At 43.2% G+C, this 25,713-nt stretch overlaps 1 protein-coding gene across 1 annotated transcript in view; it reads right to left on the reverse strand.

The window, feature by feature from the left end:
- The window catches only part of maco1b (macoilin 1b), a 91,137-nt gene that overhangs the window by 19,373 nt on the left and 46,051 nt on the right, over positions 1 to 25,713 (reverse strand). Inside the window, 5 exon segments of the mRNA XM_070899081.1 lie at positions 2,630 to 3,006; positions 3,009 to 3,133; positions 11,650 to 11,828; positions 14,603 to 14,726; positions 18,375 to 18,501. Of these exon segments, the coding sequence (XP_070755182.1) occupies positions 2,630 to 3,006; positions 3,009 to 3,133; positions 11,650 to 11,828; positions 14,603 to 14,726; positions 18,375 to 18,501 (932 nt within the window).

Consider the following 25,713-nt stretch of genomic DNA (forward strand, 5'->3'; position numbering starts at 1 on the left):
AGGGAGGGGGGGAAGGAGAAGGGAGGGGGGGGAAGGAGGAGGGAGGGGGGGGAAGGGGAAGGGAGGGGGGGGAGGAGGGGGGGGGGGGGGGGAAGGAGAAGGAAGGGGGGAAGGAGAAGGGAGGGCGGGGAAGGAGAAGGAAGGGGGGAAGGGAGAAGGGAGGGGGGGAAAAGGAGAAAGGGGGGGGGGCGGGAAGGAGAAGAAAGGAGAAGGGGGAGGGAGGCTGAACGGGCCGGGCCCAAGACTTCGGGCAGGGCCCGTCCCCAGCACCAGATTTACAGGTAGGGGGCATTGGGTCGGGTCGGGGGTGGGGGGTGGGGAGGAAGAGGAAGGTCGGGTTTGTTCGGGTAGGGGGGGATGGAGGGAGCATGGCTCGGGTCGGTTCGGTTCGTGTCAGGGGCAGGGGGAGGGAGGTCAGGATTTGGGGGGGGAGCGCGGGTCGGGTCAGGGAGGTCGGTTCGGATCGGTTCGGGGGGGCGTGCAGAGAGGGAGTGTCAGGTCGGGTGGGGGGGGAGGTGGCGGGTCGGGCTCAGTCTAGGGGGGGGGGGGGGGTCAGGTTCGGTCCGGGGGCAGGGGGGGGAGAAGCGGGAGTCGAGTCAGGTCGGGAGGAAGCAGGAGCTGGGCGTGGGAAGAACCTTATTCACGCAGCCCCAGTGAGGCCATTCGGCCAGGGCTCAGGGCTGCGTGCTTCGGGCCCCTCCCACACAGTTTTGGGCGCCTGGAGCAACTGCACATGCACGCCCCACTGTAGCGCGCATGTGCAGAGGTTCCGGCACTGTTTTCAGCGCAGGGACCTAGCTCCGCCCCCTACAGTTCGTACTGCGCCGCGCCGAGCGGCAAACGACCTGCAGGGAGCCGGAGAATCTGGAAGTTTTTTTTTAAGGCGCACTTTGTGGCGCGAAAAACAGGCGTCCAGGTCAGGGCTGCGCCGTTCTAGGCGCGGCCCGAAACTTGGGCCCCCTTTTACTGCACTTGCTCATTACATAGCCATTTTGCCTGGTTACAGTGTATTCATGTTTTCAAATTGTATTATTGAAAAGTTATTTGGTTTCTGAAAATATACATTAAAAGGTGCCTAAAAAGTCTTAGAACTCACCAGGATAAACAGATATACTCCAACACTGAAAAAAAATTATGTGGGTAGCAATCCTTGTAATTTCTTGATTTATCTGTTTGCACAGCTCATCCAAGAATATAAAAGCAGTAACCAAACGTCATGACTAGTAGTATGCAGTTAACTCCAAAGTCAAAAAGTATTGGTTAAATGTCCAGGTACTAATGGTCAGTAACTTTGCACTCAATTTCTAAACTCCAAGCACAATCAAAAGCACAAAGAAATAACTGCTGCATTTCATCATCCACTAATTTGAGTTAATTATATATTCAAGAACCCTTTAAAAGCTTAAACACTCATTTTAACAAGGCAGAAATCCAATGTATTTTAACAAGCAGCAGTGTTTTACACTTCCTGCAATAACTTGTTCCAAAGTGGACAGAAGAGAGCTGTGGCATAATTTATCTTGAAAACCATCTGCTGCGTCCTGGTCTTTTGATCAGTTCAGGACTCAAATATAAAAGAAACCAGGAGAGCCAATTGCCCTCACATCTGACAAACTTCCATCTTATAACACATCAGCATGTTATGTATATACTAAGAGAAAAGCTGGCAAGCAACCCCAACCGTACCAGGACTTGACCCCTGATAATAATGTACTCAAATTCAAGGGACAGAGTAACAGCAAAATATGAAATTGATCTCGCTGCACAGCACTTTCCATACCTTTGCATCAATATCAACTGAGGAGTTGTTGAAAACTATTTCACATAGCACTAGTGGTTTTGATTTTGCACAATACATATAACTCATTCAAATTAAAAAATATGGGTAGTGAAGAAGTTTGTTTGCTCTGGGGTCAGTACAGATTAAAAATAGGAACCCATTTATATTTCCTATATAAAACCCAAAGCAAGTGGAAGACACAATTTTATACAATAGCTCCATACATATTCTTCATGGTTACGTAACATTGAAAAGTATCAAATTCCTATCATTACCTAAATCTGCAAATGGTAATTAGCTCAAAATTCTCTTTTGCTGAAGAATAATTGGTCGGAAGAAAACAACTGGCTTTGAACCGTTTATGCAACAGCTTCCCACCAAGATGATTTTGCAATGATCGAAGTCCTGTCAAAGTATTCAAATCTTATCCATCACAGTTGGGATATGCAAGATATCGCAAGTGGTGTACAAATAACAAACAATATACAAGACTTAGCTCAAAATCACACAGCAATGATACCAGGTCTTAAAAACAAAACAGTGCACACAATTTCTTAAAATGTACATGTGTTAAGACACTTCCCAAAAGGTAGAACCACTTTAGTTATAGTCAATCTGAAGATCACTTGATGGCTGATGTCAAAAATTACAAGCAACTCTTGCTCACCATGGTTACAAGTTGATTTATTTTGCGCTACTTCACAGCAGTGTCCAGGTAACGCGATCCAGTTTATATACAGCGGAAGTGGTACTAAATGTTCTTTGACTAGGAGACACTCATTACCTCCCATCCATGCAAAGGAAGTAAAAAAGCAAGTTCCCAAATATATATATATATTTTTTAATTACCTTAATAATGTGTCTGGCTTGCTGAGCTGGTTGTTGGGTATACAATTCTCCATTATTTCCTTATGTGTACTCATGCTCTTGCTAGTGCATTTTTGCTTCTTTTCATTCTTAGCAGAAGAGGATGAAGGGATGCTGCCATTGGACGTGCAGTGACTTCTGGGTGAAGAATTTACTCCCCCAGTAGCGTTCTTGTAATTTTTTGAAGCAGCTGTAAATGAGTCCTCTTTTAGTAGGTTTTCTGTGCTCCCTACAAACTCATTATTTAATCTTTTATTGATATGATTTTCCATGTACTCAATTTCTTGTATTTTTGAGTCTACTGGCTGTAAAATATTATTGTTAATCCCAAGGTTGGGTTTTTTGGCTTCTTTGTCCTTCTCTTTCCTTTTTCTTTGTATTCTAGTTCTGGTAAAGCTGTTGTCAATTTTCTACCTGCTGGAATTCCTCCATTGTGTTGAGGAAGCTGTGTAGAATCCATATCTGTGATTCCTTTGGCTGTAGCAGCTGGGAGAGAATGGGAAAAAGTTAGTGTACAACAAGAGCAGGCTGATACAAGTCCTGAACTATCGGTCCAATATATGAAACATTTCACACTTTCAACCCTCACGTACTGACTTAGAGAACCTTAAAATGTTTTAAAATGGTATGTATAAAGCAAAATACAGACAGGACCACAACGGACATTATCAAACATACCTTTACAGGTTAAATAATTTTCTTTTTGCCATTCCAGCCAATAGTTTTTTTTTGAAAAACACCATCAGAATAAAATAAATGCAAATTACTGCACTTAAAAGTATGTTCAATAAGAGGTACTTAGCTGTCGCTTGAATAAGGTCATCTTGTTGGGCCAGAGTAGGAGTCTTAACTTGCAGCTCACCCACAATGTACTTAACCTGAGGGTTTTTAATGCAACACTGGGAACAAGTCAAAAAATACTCCATTCCCCACCTCAACATCCCTCCTTTTGCCAATTAGTACTCTTTACCAGCTTCGGTTTAACATCTTATCCGAAAGACAGCACCTGTGAAAGTGCAGCACTCCCACAGTACTAGTGTCAACCTAAATTAGATGCTCAAGTCTGTGAAGTGGAGCTTGAACCCACAACCTTCTGGCTCAGAGGCAAGAGAGTGCTACCATGAAGCAAGGATGACACTTATAAAACCATCTAGGAATATAGGGCCCAAGTTTCCACATGATTCGCGCCTGATTTTTAGGAGCAACTGGTGGAGAACGGACTATTTTAGAAATCGCAATTCTCCACATTTTTTTTCTGCAGTTCTAGTCAGGTAGAACAGTTCTAGTTTAGAACAGAATTTTTTCTTCAAAAGGGGGCGTGTCCGGCCACTGACGCCTGATCTGAAAGTTTCCACAGTGAAAATGTACTCCAAACTAAAGTAGAATGGAGCCAGTGAAGATTTTTGTAGAACTGAAAAAACCTGTTCTACACATAAAAAATCAGGCGCAGGTTACAAATTAGGCCATCCAGAAAGAGGTGGGGGGGGGAAGGGAACTCATTAAATTCGACAATAAATCCTTATTTATACTTCTACAAATATTATACAAATAAATCCAACCTGAATAAACATTTATAAGCCACGAAAAGATTAAACAAACCATCTTCCTACCTGTGTGAAAGTGCTTCAGCCAGGGAGAATTCTGCAGCCGTTCGTGCCGCTGAGTGGGAGGGGGAGAGAGAGAGAGAGAGGGAGGGGGAGAGAGAGAGAGAGAGAGAGAGAGAGAGAGAGAGAGAGAGAGAGAGAGAGAGAGAGAGAGAGAGAGAGAGAGAGAGAGGAGGGAGGGAGGGAGGGAGGGAGAGGGAGAGAGAGAGAGGGAGAGAGAGAGAGAGGAGAGAGAAAGAGAGGGGGGGGGCGCGTCGGGTCGGGGAACAGGAGCGCGGGTCGGGTCAGTCGGGGGGGGGGGGGGGGAAACGGGTGTCGGGTGGGGGGAAAGCGGGTGTCGGGTCTCGGGGCGGGGGGGGAGCGGGTGTCGGGTCGGGTCTGGTCGGCGGGAGTGGGGGGGAGAGCGAGTGTCGGGTCTGGTCGGCGGGAGTGGGGGGGGAGAGCGAGTGTCGGGTCTGGTCAGGCGGGGAGCAGGAGCTGGCCGTGGGAGGAGCCCCAGTGAGGCCATTGGGCCAGGGCTAGGGGCTGCGTGCTTCGGGCCCCTCCCACACAGTTCGGCGCCTGGAGCTACTGCACTTGCGTGCCGACTGTAGCGCGCATATGCAGAGGTCCCGGCACTGTTTTCAGCGCCGGGACCTGGCTCCGCCCCCCCACAGCTTGTGCTGACTGCGCCATGGGCCAGAGGACCTGTAAGTAGGTGCAGACTACCGAGGATTTTTAGGCGCGAAAAACAGGTGCCCAGCTCGGAGGGGCGCCCGTTTTTTTTCTTGTGGAAACTTGGGCCCCATAGGAACAGGAGTAGGCCATTCAGCTCCTTGAGCCTGATCAATTAGATCATGGCTGATTTGCACCTCAACTCCATATCCCTCGATACCCTTACCCCACAAAAATCTATCTATCTCAAATCTTGAAAGCCCTATCTTCCACAGCTTTTTGGGGAAGAGTGTTCCTGATTTCTACTATCCTTTGCTTTCTGAATGGCCTGGTTCTAATTTTAAGATAATATCCCCTTATTCTCGATTCCCCTACAAGAGGAAATAATTTCTCTGTATCTAACCTATCAACTCCTTTTAACATTTTAAAAACCTCAATCATATCATCCCTCAATCTTCTTTACTCTAAAAAGGCATATGGAATACTTGCCTTTATTAGTCGAGGCATGGAATACAAGAGTAAGGAGGTTATGCTTGAACTGTATAAAAAAATGGTTAGGCCGCAGCTGGAGTACTGTGTGCAGTTCTGATCACTACATTACAGAAAACATGTGATTGCACTGGAAAGGGTGCAGAGATTTACAAGAATGTTGCCTGGACTGGAGAATTTTGGCTATGAGGACAGATTGGAGATGCTGGGTCTGTTTCTTTGGAACAGAGGCTGAGGGGAGACCTCATTGAGATGTATAAAATGATGAGGGGCCTGGATAGAGTAGATAGGAAGGACCTGTTTCCCTTGGCAGAGGGGTCAACAACCAGGGGACATAGATTTAAAAGTAATGTGGGGGGGGTTGCAGTTTAGAGGAGATATAAGGGGAAATATCTTCACCCAGAGGGTAGTGGGGGGTCTGGAACTCACTGCCTGAAAGGGTGGTAGAGGCAGAAACCCTCACCACATTTAAAAGATACTTGGATGTGTACTTAAAGTGCCGTAACCTACAGGACTGCGGACCAAGTGGATTAGGCTGGATAGCTTAGTCAGTCGGTGCGGCACTGTTGTGTTCTAACACAGATGAGACTGCACACAGGGAGGCTAAAGTAACAGTGACCTCAGTCTTTATGAAGTTGCTGGGATCCCTTGGGACTTCAGGGGATGCGCTCCGTGGTGGCAGAACATGGGAGTGCATGCTTTACAGATACACAACATCACTCCCCCCCCACAAAGTCAAAGTGAAAACTATTTACAAGGTGAGGCGGTCGGGAACCTTTCTTTCCCTGGAGGACCGCCTCGATACAAATGTCTGTTCTGGTGTGGTTGGCTGTGCCCTCGCTGGGCTGGCGTGTTGTTGGCCCTGCAGGGCTGCTAGGTGAGCCTGGCCATGCAGGGCTGTTAGGAGTGATGGGTTTGGCTTTGTGTCGCTGATCCTTTGGGGGTGTGTTGTGGGCTCGAAAAAGGTGGTGCCTGCTGTGGGTTGTTCAGGGCAGTCTGTGAACCGCAGCCTCGTTTAGTCCAGGTGCTTTCTGCAAATTTGTCCATTGTCTAGTTTGACTACAAACACCCTATTCCCTTCTTTAGCTATCACCATGCCCGCGATCCACTTGGGACCATGTCCATAGTTTAGCACATACACAGGGTCATTCAGATCAATTTCCCGTGACACAGTGGTGCGACCATCGTTTACATTTTGTTGCTGCCGCCTGCTCTCTACCTGATCATGCAGGTTGGGGTGAACCAGTGAGTCTGGTTTTAAGTGTCCTTTTCATGAGGAGCTCAGCCGGGGGCACTCCTGTGAGTGAGTAGGGTCTCGTGCGGTAGCTGAGCAGTACTCAGGACAGGCGGGTTTGGAGTGAGCCTTCTGCGACTCGTTTGAGGCTCTGTTTGATTGTTTGTACTGCCCGCTCTGCCTGCCCATTGGAGGCTGGTTTAAACGGGGCCGAGGTGACATGTTTGATCCCATTGCGGGTCATTAATTCTTTAAATTCGGCACTGGTGAAACATGGCCCGTTGTCACTGACCAGTCTGTCAGGCAGGCCGTGGGTGGCAAACATGGCCCTCGGGCTTTCAATGGTGGCGGTGGCGGTGCTTCCCGACATTATTTCATATTCAATCCATTTTGAAAAACCATCCACCGCCACCAGGAACATTTTACCGAGAAAGGGGACCGCATAGTCGACATGGATCCTCGGCCATGGTCTGGAGGGCCAGGACCACAAACTTAGTGGTGCCTCTCTGGGCGCGTTGCTCAACTGAGCACACATGCTGCATTGCCGTACACAGGAATCTAAGTCAGAGTCGATACCGGGCCACCACACGTGGGATCTGGTTATCGCTTCCATCATTACTATGCCCGGTTGTGTGCTGTGGAGATCCGAGATGAACGTCTCCCTGCTCTTTTTGGGGTAGCACTATGCGGTTACCCCACAACAGGCAGTCTCTGCCTGACTGGACAGCTCGTCCTTTCGCCGCTGGAACGGCTCGATTAGCTCTTGCATTTCAACGGGGATGCTGGCTCAGCTCCTACACAGCTTTTTACTAGGGACAGCAGAGGATCTTGGCTGGTCCAAGTCCTAATCTGGCGGGCTGTGACAGGTGATTCATCATTTTCAAACGCTTCCATGACCATCAACAAGTCTGCGGGCTGCGCCACGCCACCATCAACAAGTTTGCAGGCTGCGCCATTTCCACCCCCGTGGTGGGCAATGGTAGCCGACAGAGCATCCGCACAGTTCTCGGTGCCTGGCCTGTGGCGGATGTTGTGTATCAGTAAAGCATGCACTCCCATGTTCCGTCACCAGGAAGCGTATCCCCTGAAGTCGCAAGGGATCCCAGCATTCATTGGGAGCACTGTATATAAGCCGGCCCCTAAGGCCTCTTACTCACTCTGGAGTGTCTTAATAAAGACTGAGGTCACTGTTATTTTATAATCGCCGCAAATCCTGACCGTGCCATCACTTTTGAGTACTGGAACAATCGGGCTGGCCCACTCGCTGAATTCCACTGGGGAGATGATGCCCTCGCGTTGCAGCCTGTCCAGCTCGATTTCCACTCTCTCCCTTATCATGTGAGATACCGCTCGCACCTTGTGGTGAATGGGTCGTGCCTCTGGGACCAAATGGATCCGCACCTTCGCCCCGGAAAAGTTTCCAATGCCTGGCTCAAAAAGGGAAGGAAATTTGTTAAGAACCTGGGTACATGAGGCCTCATCAACATGATAGCGCTCGGATGTCATCCCAGTTCCAGCGGATTTTGCCCAGCCAACTCCTTCCAAGCAGTGTGGAGCCATCGCCCGGGACAATCCAGAGTGGCAGTTCGTGCACCGTGCCCTTGTAGGTGACCTTGACCATGGCGCTGCCCAGGACAGTGATAAGCTCTTTGATGTACATTCTCAGTTTCGTGTGGATGGGGCTCAGGGCTGGTCTGAGTTCCTGTTGCACCACAGTCTCTCAAACATCTTTTTACTCCTGATGGATTGGCTAGCGCCAGTGTCCAGTTCCATGTCTACGGGTAAGCCATTCAATTTTACGTTTAGCATTATAGGTGGACATTTCGTCGAAAATGTGTGCACCCCGTGCATCTGCATCTGCCTCCTTCCTGAGGCTCGAAATTGCTTTGATCCACCATAGACCAATCTTCCTCTGCCATGTGGTGGTTAGCAGGTTTTGCAGAGCTTGCAGCTCGTCTGCAAGCTCGTTGAAGGTGCCCCATTGTTCCACAGCTCTTGCAAACATACCCTTTGAAGCGGCATGAATAGGCTGAATGGGAGCCTCCACAATGTCAACAAGGTGTGAATTGCCTTGCATTCATCCTTTGTTGCGGACTCCGTCATCTGGGTCACCTGAGGCCTGCTGGAATGCAGACTCATGTTTTCTGCCCTGTACATTTCTGCTCGCAAACACAGTTCCAGTTAATTTATAAACATTGCTAGCACCTGTGTGCTGAGAGATTTGTTTGGTGTTATCACTGGTGGACATAAACTCCTGTGCTATCGCAATGGCCTTGCTGAGGATCAGTGTCTCTACAGTCAAAAGTTTTCGTAGGACAGTCTTGTGGTCAATGCCCAGTACAAAAAAGTCTGAGCATTTTCTCCAGGTAGCCATCAAACTCACATTGTCCTGCAAGTCGCCTTAGCTCGGCAACGTAGCTTGCCACTTCCTGACCTTCAGATCGGTGGTACGTATACAACCGATACCTCGCCATCAGCACGCTCTCCCTCGGGTTAAGATGCTCCCGAACCAGTGTTCGCAGCTCCTCATACGGCTTATCTGTGGGTTTCAGCGGAGCCAGAAGATTCTTCATGAGGTTGTAAGTCGGTGCCCCGCAGACCGTGAGGAGGACCGCTCTCCTTTTTGCAGCGCTTCCTTCTCCGTCCAGCTCGTTGGCTACAAAGTACTGGTCTAACCGTTCGACATAGGCTTCCCAGTCGTCACCCTCCGAGAACTTCTCCAGGATGCCCACAGTTTGCTGCATCTTTGCGTTGGATTCATGTACTCGTCGCCAGTTGTTATGTTCCTAAGACAGATGAGACTGCACACAGGGAGGTTATAGTAACAGTGACCTCAGTCTTTATTAAGACACTCCAGAGTGAGTAACAGGCCTTAGGGGCCCGCTGATATACAGTGCTCCAAGGGATGCTGGGATCCCTTGGGACTTCAGGGGATGCGCTCCCTGGTGGCGGAACATGGGAGTGCATGCTTTGCAGATACACAACAGACAGGATGGGCGGAAATGGCCTATTCTGTGCTGTAAATTTCTATGATTCTATGAAAATACAAGCCAAGTTTATGCAACCCGTTCTCATAATTCAAATCACCAAACACCGGTATAATTCTGGTGAATCTGTGCTGCAACCTAGACATGGAGAGCACACAGTTGGAAGCCAATTTCCCAACATCTGCTTCAAAATGGGTTTAACATTTTGTTTCTGTAGGAAAACAATTCCAAACTATTCCTCGTTCTATTAATGTAAACTATGAAAGCTCTGCAAATGACAAAGTGGTACTTTCAATATAACTGAAAATTCTGGAATCATACATTAAATGAAACAGATACAATTGAGGAAAACACAAAGTGGATGGTATAATCTAATAACTAGCCTATGTTTAAGCCAAGCAAGATACAGTGGATCTGGAATCAACACAGTTTATTAATTCTTAAGCCAAGATCATTTTTGTACAATGACAATTTTAAGTGTTTTAAATACACAAACCTACAAGTTGATTGCTCTGGCTGCAGTTTTCTCAAGAATCAGAACATTATAGGGTGCTCCCGAACCGGAATGCTCAGCGAATGCAAGTGCAATCCAAGATGAGTAATACACAAACCCCGAGCAACCTTGGGACTGTTCCTGGTTTAGTGGCTTTGGCTGATAAATAGCTGAATGATCAAATCCTAGGAAATTATTGCTCTGGTCTCAACACTGGGGAGAAACCGCCTGCATTGCAAGCCTTCACAATAAATGCTTTTGGGAAACTTCTTTTGACTTGGCTGGTCCTCTTAAAAGCCACAATACCATTTGGAGGCTCAGTGACACTTCTAGTCTCCTCATAGTGTCACCAAACCATGCATTGACAACATTCAGAAGGATCAATAAATATTTGCAGGTAATTTAATACAACCAAACTTCATGGAACTACAAAATAATAATAGGGGTTTAACTATTTTCCTGCCCCAAGAATACTTTCTCCAAAGAAACATGGGACCCAAGTTTCAACCAATTCTAAGTGTAGAGTTTCTGGAATAAAAAGCACACCTAATCCTTACCGCGGTATTCTTTACGTTCATCAGATGGACTCGGCGCAGCGCAGCAGGAGGCAGAGCTATGGGAATGCTGTGTCAACACAGCTGGCAGGGGGGGTGGGGGCGGGGCTAGGGCCCAGCGTGCTTGAGTGCTTGGAGCGTGTGCGCATGCACAATGGCTCTCAAACATTGGCAATCGGTCATCTTTAAAGGTGGTCCCTCGCCCCCAGCCGAACGGCCCAAAAAGACGCTGCTGTTGGCTCCCGGTGCTCGAATCCCGCCCCTAGCCGAATGGATAGGTGTGGTAGGAACTTTTAATTTTTTATTTATTGATGATAGTTCTTTGTTAAATGTGAAGTGTTTAATGCTTTGGAAAATCCTCTAAGTTCCCTCCCCCCCCCTTTATCTCTGGCTACCTACGCTCATTTCTTAAGTCTACACAAGGTTTTTCTGAGCGTACAAAAGTGGATACATACACTGGCCGAAGTTAGTTTGGAGTAACTTTTAGCTGTCTAAACTGACTTAAATGGCCAAAACAGACACAAGTGGCTGGTAACGCCCCCTTTTGGAAAAAAAAAACTGAACTAAAAAGAAACTGAACTAACTCACTGAAACTGGAGCAAACTAAATGGGGAGAATTGCGATTTTTAAGATACTCCAAAAAAAAACGTTGCTCCAAAAAAAATAGGAGCAACTCCTGTCGAAACTCGGGGCCCAAAGATTCTGAATTCAATGTGCTGGGCGACGTTAAACCAATGGAGATTGGCAAGGTCGCAAATGATGGGTGAGAAGGACTTGGTGCGGAACCGAATGTGGGTTAGAGAGCCTTGGACAAGTTGGAATTTACATTGTTTAAAAAGCTGGCACGCTACTGCTGTAGATGGAGTTGGAATGAGGCATCTTTGAATCTGACCCCTCACTGGTCACCAAGCCCGATTACTTGCATCCTGATGTGAAGCTTGCACTATTGCCATGAACTACATGAGCACTACTTAAATCAATGCTCACCTTCTTCAGCTTCCCTCTCTTGCCTCTGTAGCATCTGTTGCTCTGGCGGTAAGGCCTGCTGTAGGAGCTGCATGTAGAACTCATTCTCCTTCTGGACCTCCTTCTGTTTTCTTAATCGCATTTTGTAGCTTACATAACTTTTGAAGCCAAATCCCAGTGTTACCACAGGATAGCCAATGCTTTATGTATGGGATGAGAAGAGGAAAAAAAGACAAAGACAGTCACTTTTAATAATAGGTCAATTCTGAGATCATGGTCACCAAGCAATTAAACATTCATCCTTCAAAAGTTAAATTAAGGGAAACAATTTGCACTTATTTTTAATTCACATTTTTCCATAAATTGTCAGAGCAAGTTACATTTCTGTGGCTCTTTTCAAGTGAAAACATTGGTAAAGAGTGTACCTCAAACTTCATGGAATCGAAGCTTTATAAATAAAATACACCTCTAACTTCACATCTAAGTTCAGAGAAGCCTATTTAAAGTAAATTAGCCATTCCCCAAATTTCTGAAACAGAGTAAGATATTAAGTAAGCCTTGGATCCTATGAGGTAATATTTCCCCATCCTCCAATTTCTTCTCTAACCCCTCTTCTTCTAAGAGTGTCAATTCTTGCTGGGCTATAGTTCCACGACCACAAGAGCCACCACGGCCAGTCAATCTCACATAGACTTTTCAGCAAGAGTCAATAGGTTGCAATAAAAAGGAGGAACCGTGTCTAGTTTTTGCCTTCTCTAGTCTGAAGATGCTGAGGTCAAATGGCAGTGCCCGGACTATGAATGGCCTGCCCAAGACTAAACCTGAAACCTCTTGGCCCATATGACTCACCACGACATCGCACAGCATATTTATTCACTGATCCATCAGATTAAGTTTTATGTCATGAACTTTAATTTTTGAATGAATGATTTGAAAAAAAAAAATCAAATCACAGTATTAAGAAATTTAAATGGCTCCGAGACAATTATATTTGTGTTAAAACTAAGGCAGAGAAATTATCTTTATCACCATTCAGAATTCATCCAAACTGCAACATTATGAAGTTGCACAACTTACTAACAAGACAACTAGTCTATATTTATTGGTCGAGTGTGGTCTGTGCTTCGATGCTGGGGATGTTGGCCTGATCGAGAACACGGACGTTGATGCGTCTATCCTGCCAGTGCATTTGCAGGATCTTGCAGAGACAGCGCTGGTGGTACTTCTCCAGTGCTTTGAGGAATCTACTATATATGGTCCACGTCTCTGAGCCATATTGGAGAGCGGGTAGTGATCAGGCCAACATCTCCAGCATCGAAGCACGGAGCACACTCGACCAGCTCCATTGGGCGGGCCACATCATCTGCATGCCTGACACGAGACTCCCAAAGCAAGCGCTCTACTTGGAACTCGTACACGGCAAGCAAGCCCCAGGTGGGCAGAAGAAAAGGTGCAAGGACACTTTCCTTGATAAAGTTGAGGAAGAGCATCCAGGAGGGCACTGAGCACCGAGTCTCATTGCCGAGAGCTTGCAGAAACCAAACGCAGACAGCAGAAGGAGCGTGTGGAAAACCAGACTACCCAACCACCCTTTCCTTCAGCCACTGTCTGTCCCACCTGTGACAGAGACTGTAATTTCCATATTGAACTTTTCAGTCACCTGAGAACTCACTTTTAAAGTGGAAGCAAGCCTTCCTCGATTTCGAGGGACTGCCTATGACGATGATGATTTACACCATGCTATTAATTTCAATTCCTGATAATCACGATTTCACGATGGTGACCAGACATCGTTGAAGAGATCCAAGAGGCGGCTCATAAAATATAATTTAAAGCATTAAACAAGTTCTCCAGGATAAAAATACTTCAAAAGCGGGAAACGAGAAAAGGCCATTTGGTTCTTTAAAGCCCAATCCTTTCACATCCACTGTGTCCTATTGTGGACTCTGCCACATTTATTTAATCTCCTGGAATACAATTCTGTTTAAATACTCCACAATTATAAAAAGCAATAAAGAGAAACTCAAATTCTATTCGTCCCTAAATCTCCACTACTTAGCCCAGGTTTACTGCCCTCTCCGTGTCCCATTCAGAATCTGATCATCAGTCTTTACCTAACTTTATAATCTTTAATTCCACTACCAACCAGATATTAATCCATCTCCATTTTGAAGCAGTTAATCAACACAGCATCAGTTACTTTTGCTGGGAGACCATTCTATTTATGCATTACTCTCAATGACTTATTCGAATTATACCAAAGGAGAAGTTAAAATTGTTTTTCTTATGGTCTAATAGGCATTCATATAAGTGATATGACAGTAGGTCACAAATTTACTTTCAAATAATGTGGAAACACGTATGTTGAACTCTTTCATGAGCTCAAGAGTTTCCATTAGTATTTTAACAAATACTATTTAACAAATAGTATTTTAACAAATCAATTGTAAATTGATTCTCATGCCATACAGGATAACACAAATACAACACATTTTAAACAGAAAGTCCTCAAACAAGAAAACATATTGGTTTAAAAAGTCTACATGTATAAATCACAATTCCGTAGAACTACAAACTAGTCAGATTAACCAAAATGGCAGGAACACACATTTATCTGTTAAAAGGAGTAGCACATCCAGATGTTATGACATGACAAATGGTAAAATCTGAGCTAGAGCTGTGGAAGCAGTCAGAATCCCTAGATGAATTACTCTGGAGTCTCTCGGGCATTAAGTTATTCTGTGAAATATATAGAGAAATCTTTGTTTTGTCGCTCTTGCTTTTTTGACATGTGTCAGGAGTGTGAGGGTAGACAACAACAAATGACAAGCTTACACAACTGACTCAAGAAGTGACATGCAGAGATGTTGGATTCACTTTACTATTTAATGCATAGATCCTGATGGGATGATCATAAGTGACATGTATTGTTAGAGCTTCACAAATAGGTGTCATAAAAACAAAGATAACTTACCAGTGTGCAGCAAAAGGGCGACAAAGATCTACATGAAAATTTTTTAAATCTTTAAATCTGATTGCTGCTTCTATATAAACAAATAATATCCATAGTGATACAGTTGGTAAACACACTCCTCTTTCTGAAAAAGATAAAAGGATTGGCTCATCAACCAAAAATTTCAATTATAGGAACAATGCACCATCAACATGCAAGTGAACATGATACTGTCTTTCTCATGAAAAGGGGAAAAGATAGCTCTCATTTTCTCACATCACACCAGCTATATGCCTTGATGCAAGCTGCATAATCACATTCCAGTGTTTACAAAACAAAAAGGGTTTGCCAAATGTCTTTTGATAAAGATAATGCTCCTTGAATTGCTCCACTCTAGAATGGTTTCATTAGCTACGTAAATCAGATCAGATTACAAACAGCATTAGGTGAAAATTTGGATCGAAAAATTCTGACACTGGGTGTATCATATAAAAGGATCGAACACTTTCAAATATTTTCTCCAGATTAGGCCATTTGTTACTACGTAATAAACTTTTTTTTTGTTGCAAATTCCACTAATGTTTTGGTTTCCAAGATGGCATCCACATTGGAGTTCAGCAATGGGAATATGAATTGTAGCCAGTGACACTGCTATGCAAGTGTGTTGTAAATAAGTTAAGAGAAGTCATTCTTTTGTGAAGTAATGACTACCATGAAGAAAGAAAAAAAAAACCTTTTCCCCATCATTTCTCCTTTTTTAGGCCACTTACCAGCATGCATTTAAAATCAATTACAGGTAATGGAGGACATGGTGGATTAGCATAGTCAATACGGCTCTGGGATTTGGCTTCGAGATAGAATTAAAGTCTCTCTCTGCAAGTTGTATGGGTTCTACATAAATTGAGTTTTTACGATCTCAACTCCGTCCCTAGTGAATTAAACTTCAAATAATTCAGTACAAATTAGCATACTCACTCAGTAGTAGTATGCTGGTGTGGGGAAATGGAAATATTAGATATGGGCTAGAGTTCTAACCAACCCTCTCTAATTTTTGTGTATCTGCGATTGATAAGTCGTAAATAAGTGTGAAAATTACGGCTCAATGTATGTCTGTTTTTTTTTTAAATGCATTCTCTGGCTCCTCCTTAGTGTTGCCTTCCCTCATACACACCAGGCAATCTGTTTCCAACAGTTTGCCAATACCGCTCTTGCACTGGTTGTTCAGAAAGTGCGAAGATTAATACAAACTGACTCAGCCAGATTTATCCTTCCTGCCTCTTCTAGGAGAAACATCTTGCCTCCACTCAGTAATTTCCCAGATGGCTTGGTTGAGATCAGCAACATGTGGAGAACTTGGGGACAACCTACGCTTTACCACTTCATGGCATTGTACGTTAGCACAACTGCTGGAATGGCTAGGGAAAGTAAAATTTCAAACAAAGTAATGAGATTCCTCAGAAAGGGAGCTGTGCCACTCATGACCTGGGAATTTGTCTTATTTTTTTCCCCCTTTCAATCAGCCTGAACCCAACTTGTAAATTAAATAAACACTGTTCTTCAGGGAGCTTGCTATTACTGGATAATTCACTATCATTTTGGCATTAATGAAGAAACAGGTGGCCAGGACAATATTAGATCCCTTTGTCCATATGGCCAGAGTTATTCAAAATCAGATCAGATTGCAAACTATGCATTCAATTGGCAGAGCTTTCTCTTACAATAATTTTATACTGGTTTGTTAACATTATGTCATGAGTATTTTTAGCATTCTACATCCAAGCTAGAGCTGGACAGATCATTTCACAAGCTGAAAGAAAAATCCACCCGTCCCAGAAAATCTGTGTTGAAGGAAGAAATTCAGTTTATCCAACAGATGTTTGTTCCCTAAAATGTTTGCACTTTAACACAGCATTTGCCTGAAGAATACCAACGCATTTTATCAAGCGAGTCAAGAAGTTGCCTCAGAAGACAAATAGGCAGAATAGAAAAATACATCACTTCATAAAGGTAACACAATCCATTCTGAAAATAACTGCCTTTTAGATTTCACCTTAATGAACTGAGCTGAGGAGCGAAGTTTCTTTTTCGAACACCAAGCCTACGTATTACTGTTTCGGCGATAGGGGCTAGTCGAGTTCCCATTATTTAAACATAAATTTGATTGCCCACAGGTTTGACTCACAGTGTACTCAACTTTTTAAAATAGAACTTGTAAAGCCATGAAATTAGTTCGGACGACACACACAATAAATTGGACATCACACTACTTAAAGTTAACCTGAGCAATGAAGCAACGTCTGTTACTGTTCCACCTCATTGTGCAGTATTTGGCCCAACAAATAAATCTCAAGTCCTTCATGTGGTTTGGCATTATGACTGAAGGATGCTGGCATTGTAACATTTGCTGTTTTTATATCATGAAGTGGATTCCACAGCCTAGAGCAGCAAACAACTATGCATACCACAGCACTGACCTGTATGAATGAGCTGACCACTGAGTTCACCATTGGCCGGAAAAGATGGCTGCTCTTTTTCTAGTATATTTTTCATCAGAGGCACTATTTATTTTAAACACGGTCACCAAATTTAAGGCTGCTTTTACTGGCAGTGTGTAAAATAAAAGCATTAACTTCAGCTGTACTCAGGAAAAGATAGCAAGTGGAAGCTAAGTTCTTCCCCACAGGAAGAAGGAGCTGTTGGACAAGTCAACCAGGACACCCTCTTAGCAACAGATCCACAGTAGCAGTGGCAAAGCCCTGGAAACTGTTTTTAAATCATGTTTGCAAGCAGGAAACAATGTCTTGCTTGAGGAAACTAAAAAGTGATTGGAAGGGGTGGAGAGAGGACGCAGAAATATACAGAACTGCCTACTAAGAGGGAAAGAAAAATTATAATTCTATAAAAGAATGCCACATTTTACAATTTGTTTTAGTGCTGATTTTTGAATTTAAAATCTAATGCACAATATTTTGAAAATAAATCAGAACTGAAAATATTACTACTGCACCTCAGTTTTGAAGAGTCAAGTACTTTTCAAAATTAACAATTTATAGCTTTCAGGCCTTCGATGGCAGAGAAGGTTCGAGAATACAGACGGCAAGACAAACTTGTTTTTCATGCTGCAATATTTAAACATTAAATGACCAATGCAGCATCACTTTTTAAACTAAAGGATTACAATTTGGTCAATGGCAGATCTGGGAAAAGGTTCCTCTTTCAGTCCAGTATAATATTAGTTTTACTCCCATTTGGTGTCAAATGTTGCGGTTATTGGTCCAACACTTTTATATATATATATAGAATACAGATTTGCATGGGACATTTGGGCTTTCAAGCATATCTTAAATGGCCAATGACAAATGCAAATAGTATGCTCATTCAGTGCTACAAAGCTGTGTGTCAGAGCAGGGAAGGTAAAGACAAGATAATGATTTAATGAATTTGCTATCATTTAAGGCAGCAAGATTTATCAGGGTAGATACTGCATGTATTTGTCAATTCTCAATTACAAGATCAATCCGATTGTTGTAAGTTATTGAGATAATGTATTGTAAACATTAAATGGAGATATTATATTTTTCTCTTGGGAGGGATATGTCTTCCTTCCCTCCCGTGGTGGTGCAGCAACAGGCCATGGATCATGGGTTGTGGCAGTGAGGCCAACTAGAAACTTTTGAACCATGATTCAAATCAGGTCTTTTCTTTCTTCATACGATTTATAATCCTACAGTTTTATTTTTTTTTAATTATATAAAAGACACAACTTGAGCTGGAAACAAAAATGTGAACATACCTGTGTGCCAGACGTACTGAACCCATACGTATGTACTGGCAGCAAAGAAAAGCCACTGCACTGGTATGAAGAGTAGGCATATTATATCTGATGTGAATGCTACACAAACAAAAAATACTGAAAAAGCCTGCAAGAAAAACAGAGCAAAGGAATGCATTACAAGCTCAATCCATACAGTCTTTCAAACTAATACAGTTGAGCTTCCTGAAGATCAATTCTAATTTCCTAGGGACAAAAAAATAGTTAAGCAGGATTTCATATCAAAGGAGATCATTACTGAGGCGGGTGGTAAAAAAGTACCTGCAATATAAAGTACTGTGGGTTTAAGAGGGCAGTATTCATTTCCCTCTTCCATTTTTCTATTCTTCTACAGTTGCAACCGTTAAATCATTTCCGGAACAGATTCTCTATGGAACATGGCAAAATGACATTTCATGGAATCAGACATGCTCTGTAGACATAAGGCAAGAGAATCTTCATAAAGCACTTTCACTAGACAAACCGCTGCTTTAAGTTAGACTGAGAAATCTGGCAGCTTAAAAAAAAACACAAACAAAAATGCACTTTTTCTTGGGGTTAGGTGGGGAATAGATGCACAAATGGTTTAGAAGGAAATAAGACCTCAGCCGGATGCTGAACATAACAGCTGTGCAATAATCAATCAGCAACATCTCCTTGTCGTCCTTTAACTAATTTAGACATATACTTTCAAACTAAACATCTGAAATGGCTAGGTTGGAAGAACACAAAAGAGAACTAAGCAATAGTAACAAGTGTTCCAATGAAAACTCAAAGGAGAGAGTTCGGTTTACAATTAGTCCTTTTCATGTACACTCACCCTCAAACTGTAACAAAACAAACACGCGAGTAAAAAGCCATTTGCAAGACACTGTGGGGAAGGCATTCAACCAATTTATTCCTAAATGGGATTTATATGAAATATGATATTGTAGGAAGTGGGTACCCTGTATTTATCTCAAGGGACGCCAATACATTTTCTTCGTGCAATGTATCCTGAACAAGACTGCATCACTTCAGCCAGCTTACACCTTAAGTTATTATACTTGGTTAGCCAAATGTTAGAAGTTTTCCATTTAACTTCACTAGCTCTTCCCTGCAACTTTATGTTGGACCAAGAGTCACTTGTATTACAAGGCCATTCTTAACTTACATTTTTACTATATTTCTGATCAAGTAAACCCAGAAGTATTTAGAAACATGCCTTTTGTAGACGGAGTTGTGTTGACTACAGTTCCAGGATTAAAAAGGTTTCAGGAAAGTTAAGCTTTAATCGCTTCCATGGCAGACTGTGCTGGGAGGGACGGGAAGCGGTCATACTCCCTTCATTCTAATTTAAGCAATTAAACAAATTAATCCAAAGCCTTACAGCAGATGAGTAGCCCTACTAAAAATTACATTAACCCCATTGAAGGTGCCGGTTACGCCACTAGCAGAATCTAACTTGGGAGAAGGAGCAGACCCAGAGTGCAAGGACAAAAAAAAAAGAGAAAGCAACAAACTTCGGGAGATCCAGGAGTTCCGCACAATTTACGATAAGCCACAAAGTGAAAATTGACAACTTTGCAGTCTCATTCAAAGAGGGATTAATCCAGTCACTGTTTAAACATTCCCTTCAAAAGTCCAGCATTGTCACAGCTGTACATAAACAAGTCTCCCCTCTCAAAATTCTTACAGCCCAAGTCTTTAAGTAAACTTTGTAACCACTCTCCAATCCTGTTTACAGCAGTACTGTACTTGGAATCACTCCAGTACAGCTAATTCTGTAAAAGAGATTCTCAGCACAGCTCCCACACACTTCTACACTGCTCAGAGTAGGGCAGTTCTATGCTGCTGGATATCATGGGCCTGACGCACAGATTTAAGAATTCCTTGAACCAGACACATTAATTCATTGATGTCACCTGTGTTGCTATTAGTAAGCAAATGGAGGTTACATATTCAAGTCAAATAGAGGCTTGCACAAAACTAACTATGGGGCAAAACTGGACATCAAGGACCTGACGGGTTGCATCAAGGTAGCATAATTCTTAAGTTCAACTGACACTAGAAAGTTAACATACATTCCACTGCTCGCTCACCCCCACCAAAAAACTGAACCCCTGCACCAGCCAACTATTCTGGCTAGAAAGTTAAGGCACAGAGGTTCTGGATTAGCAGAAATATATACACACACACACACACACTATATGCAATTAGCATGTGGCTGTTTTCACAGCGAACCTCATGTACATCACAGCTCTCTACTTGTACATGAAAACATGCAATTTGTATGTCAGATTTTATACAGGTAGTACTAATAAAACAGAGCTAGAAATTCATCTCGGGCAGTGGCACAAAAATGGCAGTATCGGATCGCCCGGTCATTATACACAGCGCTCGATATTCAGCTCCACAGGAAGACTTACTATACAGCACCTTTCACGACTACCGGACATCCCAAAGTGCCAATGAAGTACTTTTTAAAGTGTCGTCACTGTTGTAATATAGAGCATTGACTGCAGTGGAACTGAATAACCGGCGGCTGATCCGCTAACGTTCGTTTTGTGCCACTGCCAGAGACAAATTTCTAGGCCTTCAATTCTACATTTTAGTGCATTATTTTAGAATATGGTCACAAAACACGATAGAGATTACAGACAGGGTTATGGACAAAAAGAGGGGATGTGGGACAATGCACGACTGCTCTTTCAAAGAGCCAGCACAGCCAGTTAGGACCGAATGGCCTCCTTCTGCACTGCAACTTTCTATGAATCTATGAATCAAGATGTGGCATACTAATTTCATCCTCACAATTTACAAGTCTAAATCTAGTTCTGTTGCCATTTTGTCCAGGACAGTGAAAAAGTGTGTGTTAAATTCTGTAATTACTTAAATGTGAATGCTCAAGAGGAGCAAACAGGAATAAAAAGTGCACTCATAGTAGCACAAGAGTGGCATAAAATCTGCACAAGTAGCGTCGTCACAAGTACAGATTTGTGGCAAGGAACACTTTTCATTGCAAACAAAAGAAGAACGTGCAAGGAGCCTTGTAGATTCCTTTATTTTAGGATCAGCTATTCAGAAGCCACTTTCTTAAAGCACACTGATTACACAGTCCAGTTTTTGGGTCTAATAATAAAAAGGGACAGGGAAGTAAATCTTAGGATCTGTATTAAGGTTAAGATTTCAGTAGAAAATTTCTATTTATGCCTTAGTTTTGCTTTTTATTTTATTTTGCAGATTGCTCATCAGCAACTTAAAAAAAAATTGTTCGAGACGTGGACAAAGTTACATTTTTTACCCATTTCTATTGACTCGATGGTGGTGGTTTGCCCTGAACTGCTTGTAGTTCTCATACTGATGTTGCTCCCACAATAATATTAGGTGGGGAATTCCAGGATTTTAACCCACTGACAATGAAGGGCCAGCAGCACATGTCCAAGACAGGATGGTGCATGACTAGAAGGGGAATTTGGAAGTGATCATGTTCCCATGATCTTGTTGCTCCTTCTCTTTGGTGGTAGAAGTCACAGGGCTGTGAGGCACTGTCGAAATAAGCTTGCATGAATTGCTTCAGTGCATCTTGTTAACAGTGCATACTGCGGATAGCTAGGCTGAGATTGGCGCCTTGAGGAACCTCTGCAATGATGTCCTGGGACTGGAATGACTGGCCTCCTACAACTATGACCATCTCCCTTTCAGTCTCCCATCTCCAGACAATGGAAGGTATTTCCCTTAACCTGGATTGAGCTCTGCTTGGCTAGTACTTCTTATTGCCTTACTCAATTGATTGCTGCCTTGATGTCAAAGGCAGTTACTCTCACCTCTCCTTTGGCGTTCAGCTCGTGTCTATGCCTGAATCAAGATTGAGAGGAGTTCGGGAGTTGCGTGGTTCTGGTAGAACCCAAACGGATGTAACTTGATGACTCCTTCCATCTCCTTGCTAATGATAGAGAGGAGGCAGATAGGACAGTAATTGGTGGATTGGATGAGAGTTGTTTTGATTTAGGTGATCAATCAATTTTCTACATTGTTAGGTAGACGCCACCGTCATAACTGTTTTTAAAAGTTTCAAAAATTGCACACTATTTATTTTGTAAATGTGCCAAAGTTGAATTTTGGAAGGGCCACTAGTTCTGGTGCACAGGTCTTGAGCACAACAGCGGTGATAATTAGGGCTCATAAATAATGTTCCCTCTAGGCCACACAGCCCGGGACCGGTTTGTCCCATGTTAAGTTTCATGCATGCGCAAAACTGTGAATGGGCCACGCAGGCCCTTAAAAGGGGCGCACGGGGGGGAGGGTACCATTGCTCATGACCTCTGACTTGGCCAGTCGACCTCAGCTGCTTCTTAAGTCATGTGAAATTAGTTAAATTGTCTGGATACTGACATCTAGAACAGTGGAACCACAGAACAAAGGAGAGTGGAATGATCCATCTGGCACGTTTGGCTGAAGATGAGTGTAAACACTTCTGCTGACCGCTTGCACTCGACAGGGTGCAGTGGTGCTACAAAGCTTTCTTCTAATCCATTGGGTTGCAATACCACTTAACCATTTACAGCTTGTTGCTTTTCGTGCTCAGCATGCAGATAGCATTGTGATGTAACTTCACGAGGTTGTCACCTCGTGTTAAAGGTATGCTTGGTGCTGCTCCTGGCACAACCCTCTGCAGTCCTATTGAACCGGGGTCGGTCTCCCGGCTTGATGTTGATGGAAAAATGAAATGTGTGTCAGGCTAGGAGGTTACAGATTCTGACAGTATAAAATTCTGCTGCTTTTGATGGCCCGCAAAGCATCTAATGGGCTGCCTAATCTGTCACATTTAACACAATGGTAATGTTAAACTGCACAATGGAGGGGATCTTTACTGTAAAAATGAAACCTGCCTTCAAAATGACAGTGCAATGGACACTCCCACTAATGCGATTATGGACAGATGCGAGATAAGCAGGTTGGTAAAGACGAGATCACGTACATTACCCCTTCATGACAATTCTCTCACCATCTGCCAAATGCCGAGTCTAGGTGCTATTTCCTTCAGAACGTGACCAGCTATCAGAACATTCCATGCCCTTGCTTTCCTCAGTGTTTCCTCGAAGTGATGTTCCACGTGGAGGAATATTAACTCCTAAGCTATGTTTGGGTTGAGAGCAGTACATGGCAATCAGCAGGAGGTTTGCTTGGCCTTGTCTGACCTGAAGCCTCGAGACTTCAATGGGTCTGAGCTCATCTGTCCTGGTGCTAGCCAATAAATTAGCAGATTTATTGAATTCAATTTCACAACTTGTTATGGTGGGATTTGAATTCTGGATCAATTACCTTGTACAACAGCCACTACACTGCCAAATCCAGTGTTTTAAAACCGAATGGCTTGCTAGGTCACTTAAGGCGGCATTAAGTCAACCACATATTGTGGGACTGGAGTCGTGTGTTGGCTAACGAGGGTAGGATCTGCTTTAGTTGACCAATACCACTCTAGAATAAAATCAATTTTGATCAGTGGCTTGCCTAACAGGAAAAAAATCCCCTACAAAAAGGTACCAAACTTAATTCATATGTATAGAATGAAACTATGCTGGTAACACAGCATCTGCAGATAAAGGGGCATTTGCCAGCTTGGTGCAATTGGTAGCATTCTCACCACTGGGTCAGTAATTTTAAATTTTCAGCACACAATCTAGGCTGACATTCCACCTCATTTCTGACACAGTTGCATTGTCATAGCTGCTGTCCTTCACACGAGACATCTGAGTCACTTCTGCTCATTGTAGTGGTTCAAGAGGAGAATTAAATCTCTCAGAAAAGCAGTCGGTATCATGGCCTCTACCAGGATCAAAAACAGAGTCTGCCACTTCTGCCTACATACCCACTACATTCCAAAAGTAACTCCGTGTGTGATGTACTTTGAGACCTTTTGACTTGATAATGAGATATGTGCAAATTTATTACAAGCATCAAAAATAAATACAAGCATTAAAAAAAAAGTTATAGATTAAATTTATTAATTCATGAAATATGGGCGTTGCTGGCAAGGCCAGCGTTTATTGCCCATCCCTAATTATACTCGAGGTGGTTGTGGTGAGCCGCCTTATTCAACTGAGTGACTTGATAGGCCATCTCAGTGGGCAGTTAAGAGTCATTGCTGTGGGTCTGGAGTCACATATAGGCCAGACCGGGTAAGAACAGCAGATTTTCTTCCCTGAAGGATATTTGTGAACCAGATGTGTTTTTACAACAACCTGGTAGTTTCATGGTCACCATTACTGATACTAGCTTTTTATTCCAGATTTATTTAATTAACTAAATTTAAATTCCTCAGCTGCCGTGGTGGGATTTGAACTCGCGTCTCTGGATTGTTAGTCCAGGCCTCTGGATTACTAGTCCAGTAACAACCACTATACTATAAAAATATCCTGCCTTTCCCATTGTAACATCCAACTCCATTTTGGACATTACAAACATTTTTATCTTCACTTCCTGCCCGACAGATTATTCCAAGCATTTATTCTTCTAATCAATACCGTTTTAAATTTACTCTATATTAATTTAAATTTAGGTCTTCCGGTCCTCTTTGAAGTAATATTTTTGACTCACGTTATCTATCTACATATAGCAAGAGTACCCAAGCTTTTTGTTTTTATGGGCCACTTAAGTGCAACCATGAAGTTTGAGGGTCACATAAAACTTAAACCAATTTTCTCAAGCTACGGATACTAACAGATCCTGGTGTTCTGATTTAGGATTTAAGCACCAACGAAGCAGAATATGCTCAGAACAGCTCTTTGCAAACCTGCAGAAAAATATTAGTACATTTTGAAAAAAAGAAAGGAAGTATACCCAAAGTAGCAAGAATCTTCACAAGAATGGAGAAAGAGAATTTTTTAGGGATGCAAATACAAAGATCAGTGAAGCTCAGAGTTCAGGGAGAAAGGGTTATAAAAAAGGGATCTGGGCACTGAATATATAAGCAAAGAAGTGATGTTTCATTCGTACAAGTTGTACCACAATTGGAGTAACAAGTATTTCTTGGCACCACATTTTAAGGACACAAATGCCACGGAAAGGTACAGCAAAGATTTGCAAGAATAATATCAGGAATGACAGATTATAGTTATCAAGAAAGGCTCAAAAATGTAGGGCTTTTCCCATTGGAACAGAGAAAGTTAAGGGGCGAACGAAGGAAGCTTTTCAAAATTATGTAAAGTTTTGAAAGGTCATTATTGAAAGAAAGCTTCCAAATCAGTAACAAGGGGACACAGACACAGCATTTATCAATAGAAGAATGAAGAGATCTCTTTTTCCATACATTTTTAGGATGTAGAATGCTCTTGCAACA

The sequence above is a fragment of the Pristiophorus japonicus genome, chromosome 14 (genome assembly GCF_044704955.1).
Source record: "Pristiophorus japonicus isolate sPriJap1 chromosome 14, sPriJap1.hap1, whole genome shotgun sequence".
Taxonomy (NCBI): Eukaryota; Metazoa; Chordata; class Chondrichthyes; family Pristiophoridae; genus Pristiophorus; species Pristiophorus japonicus.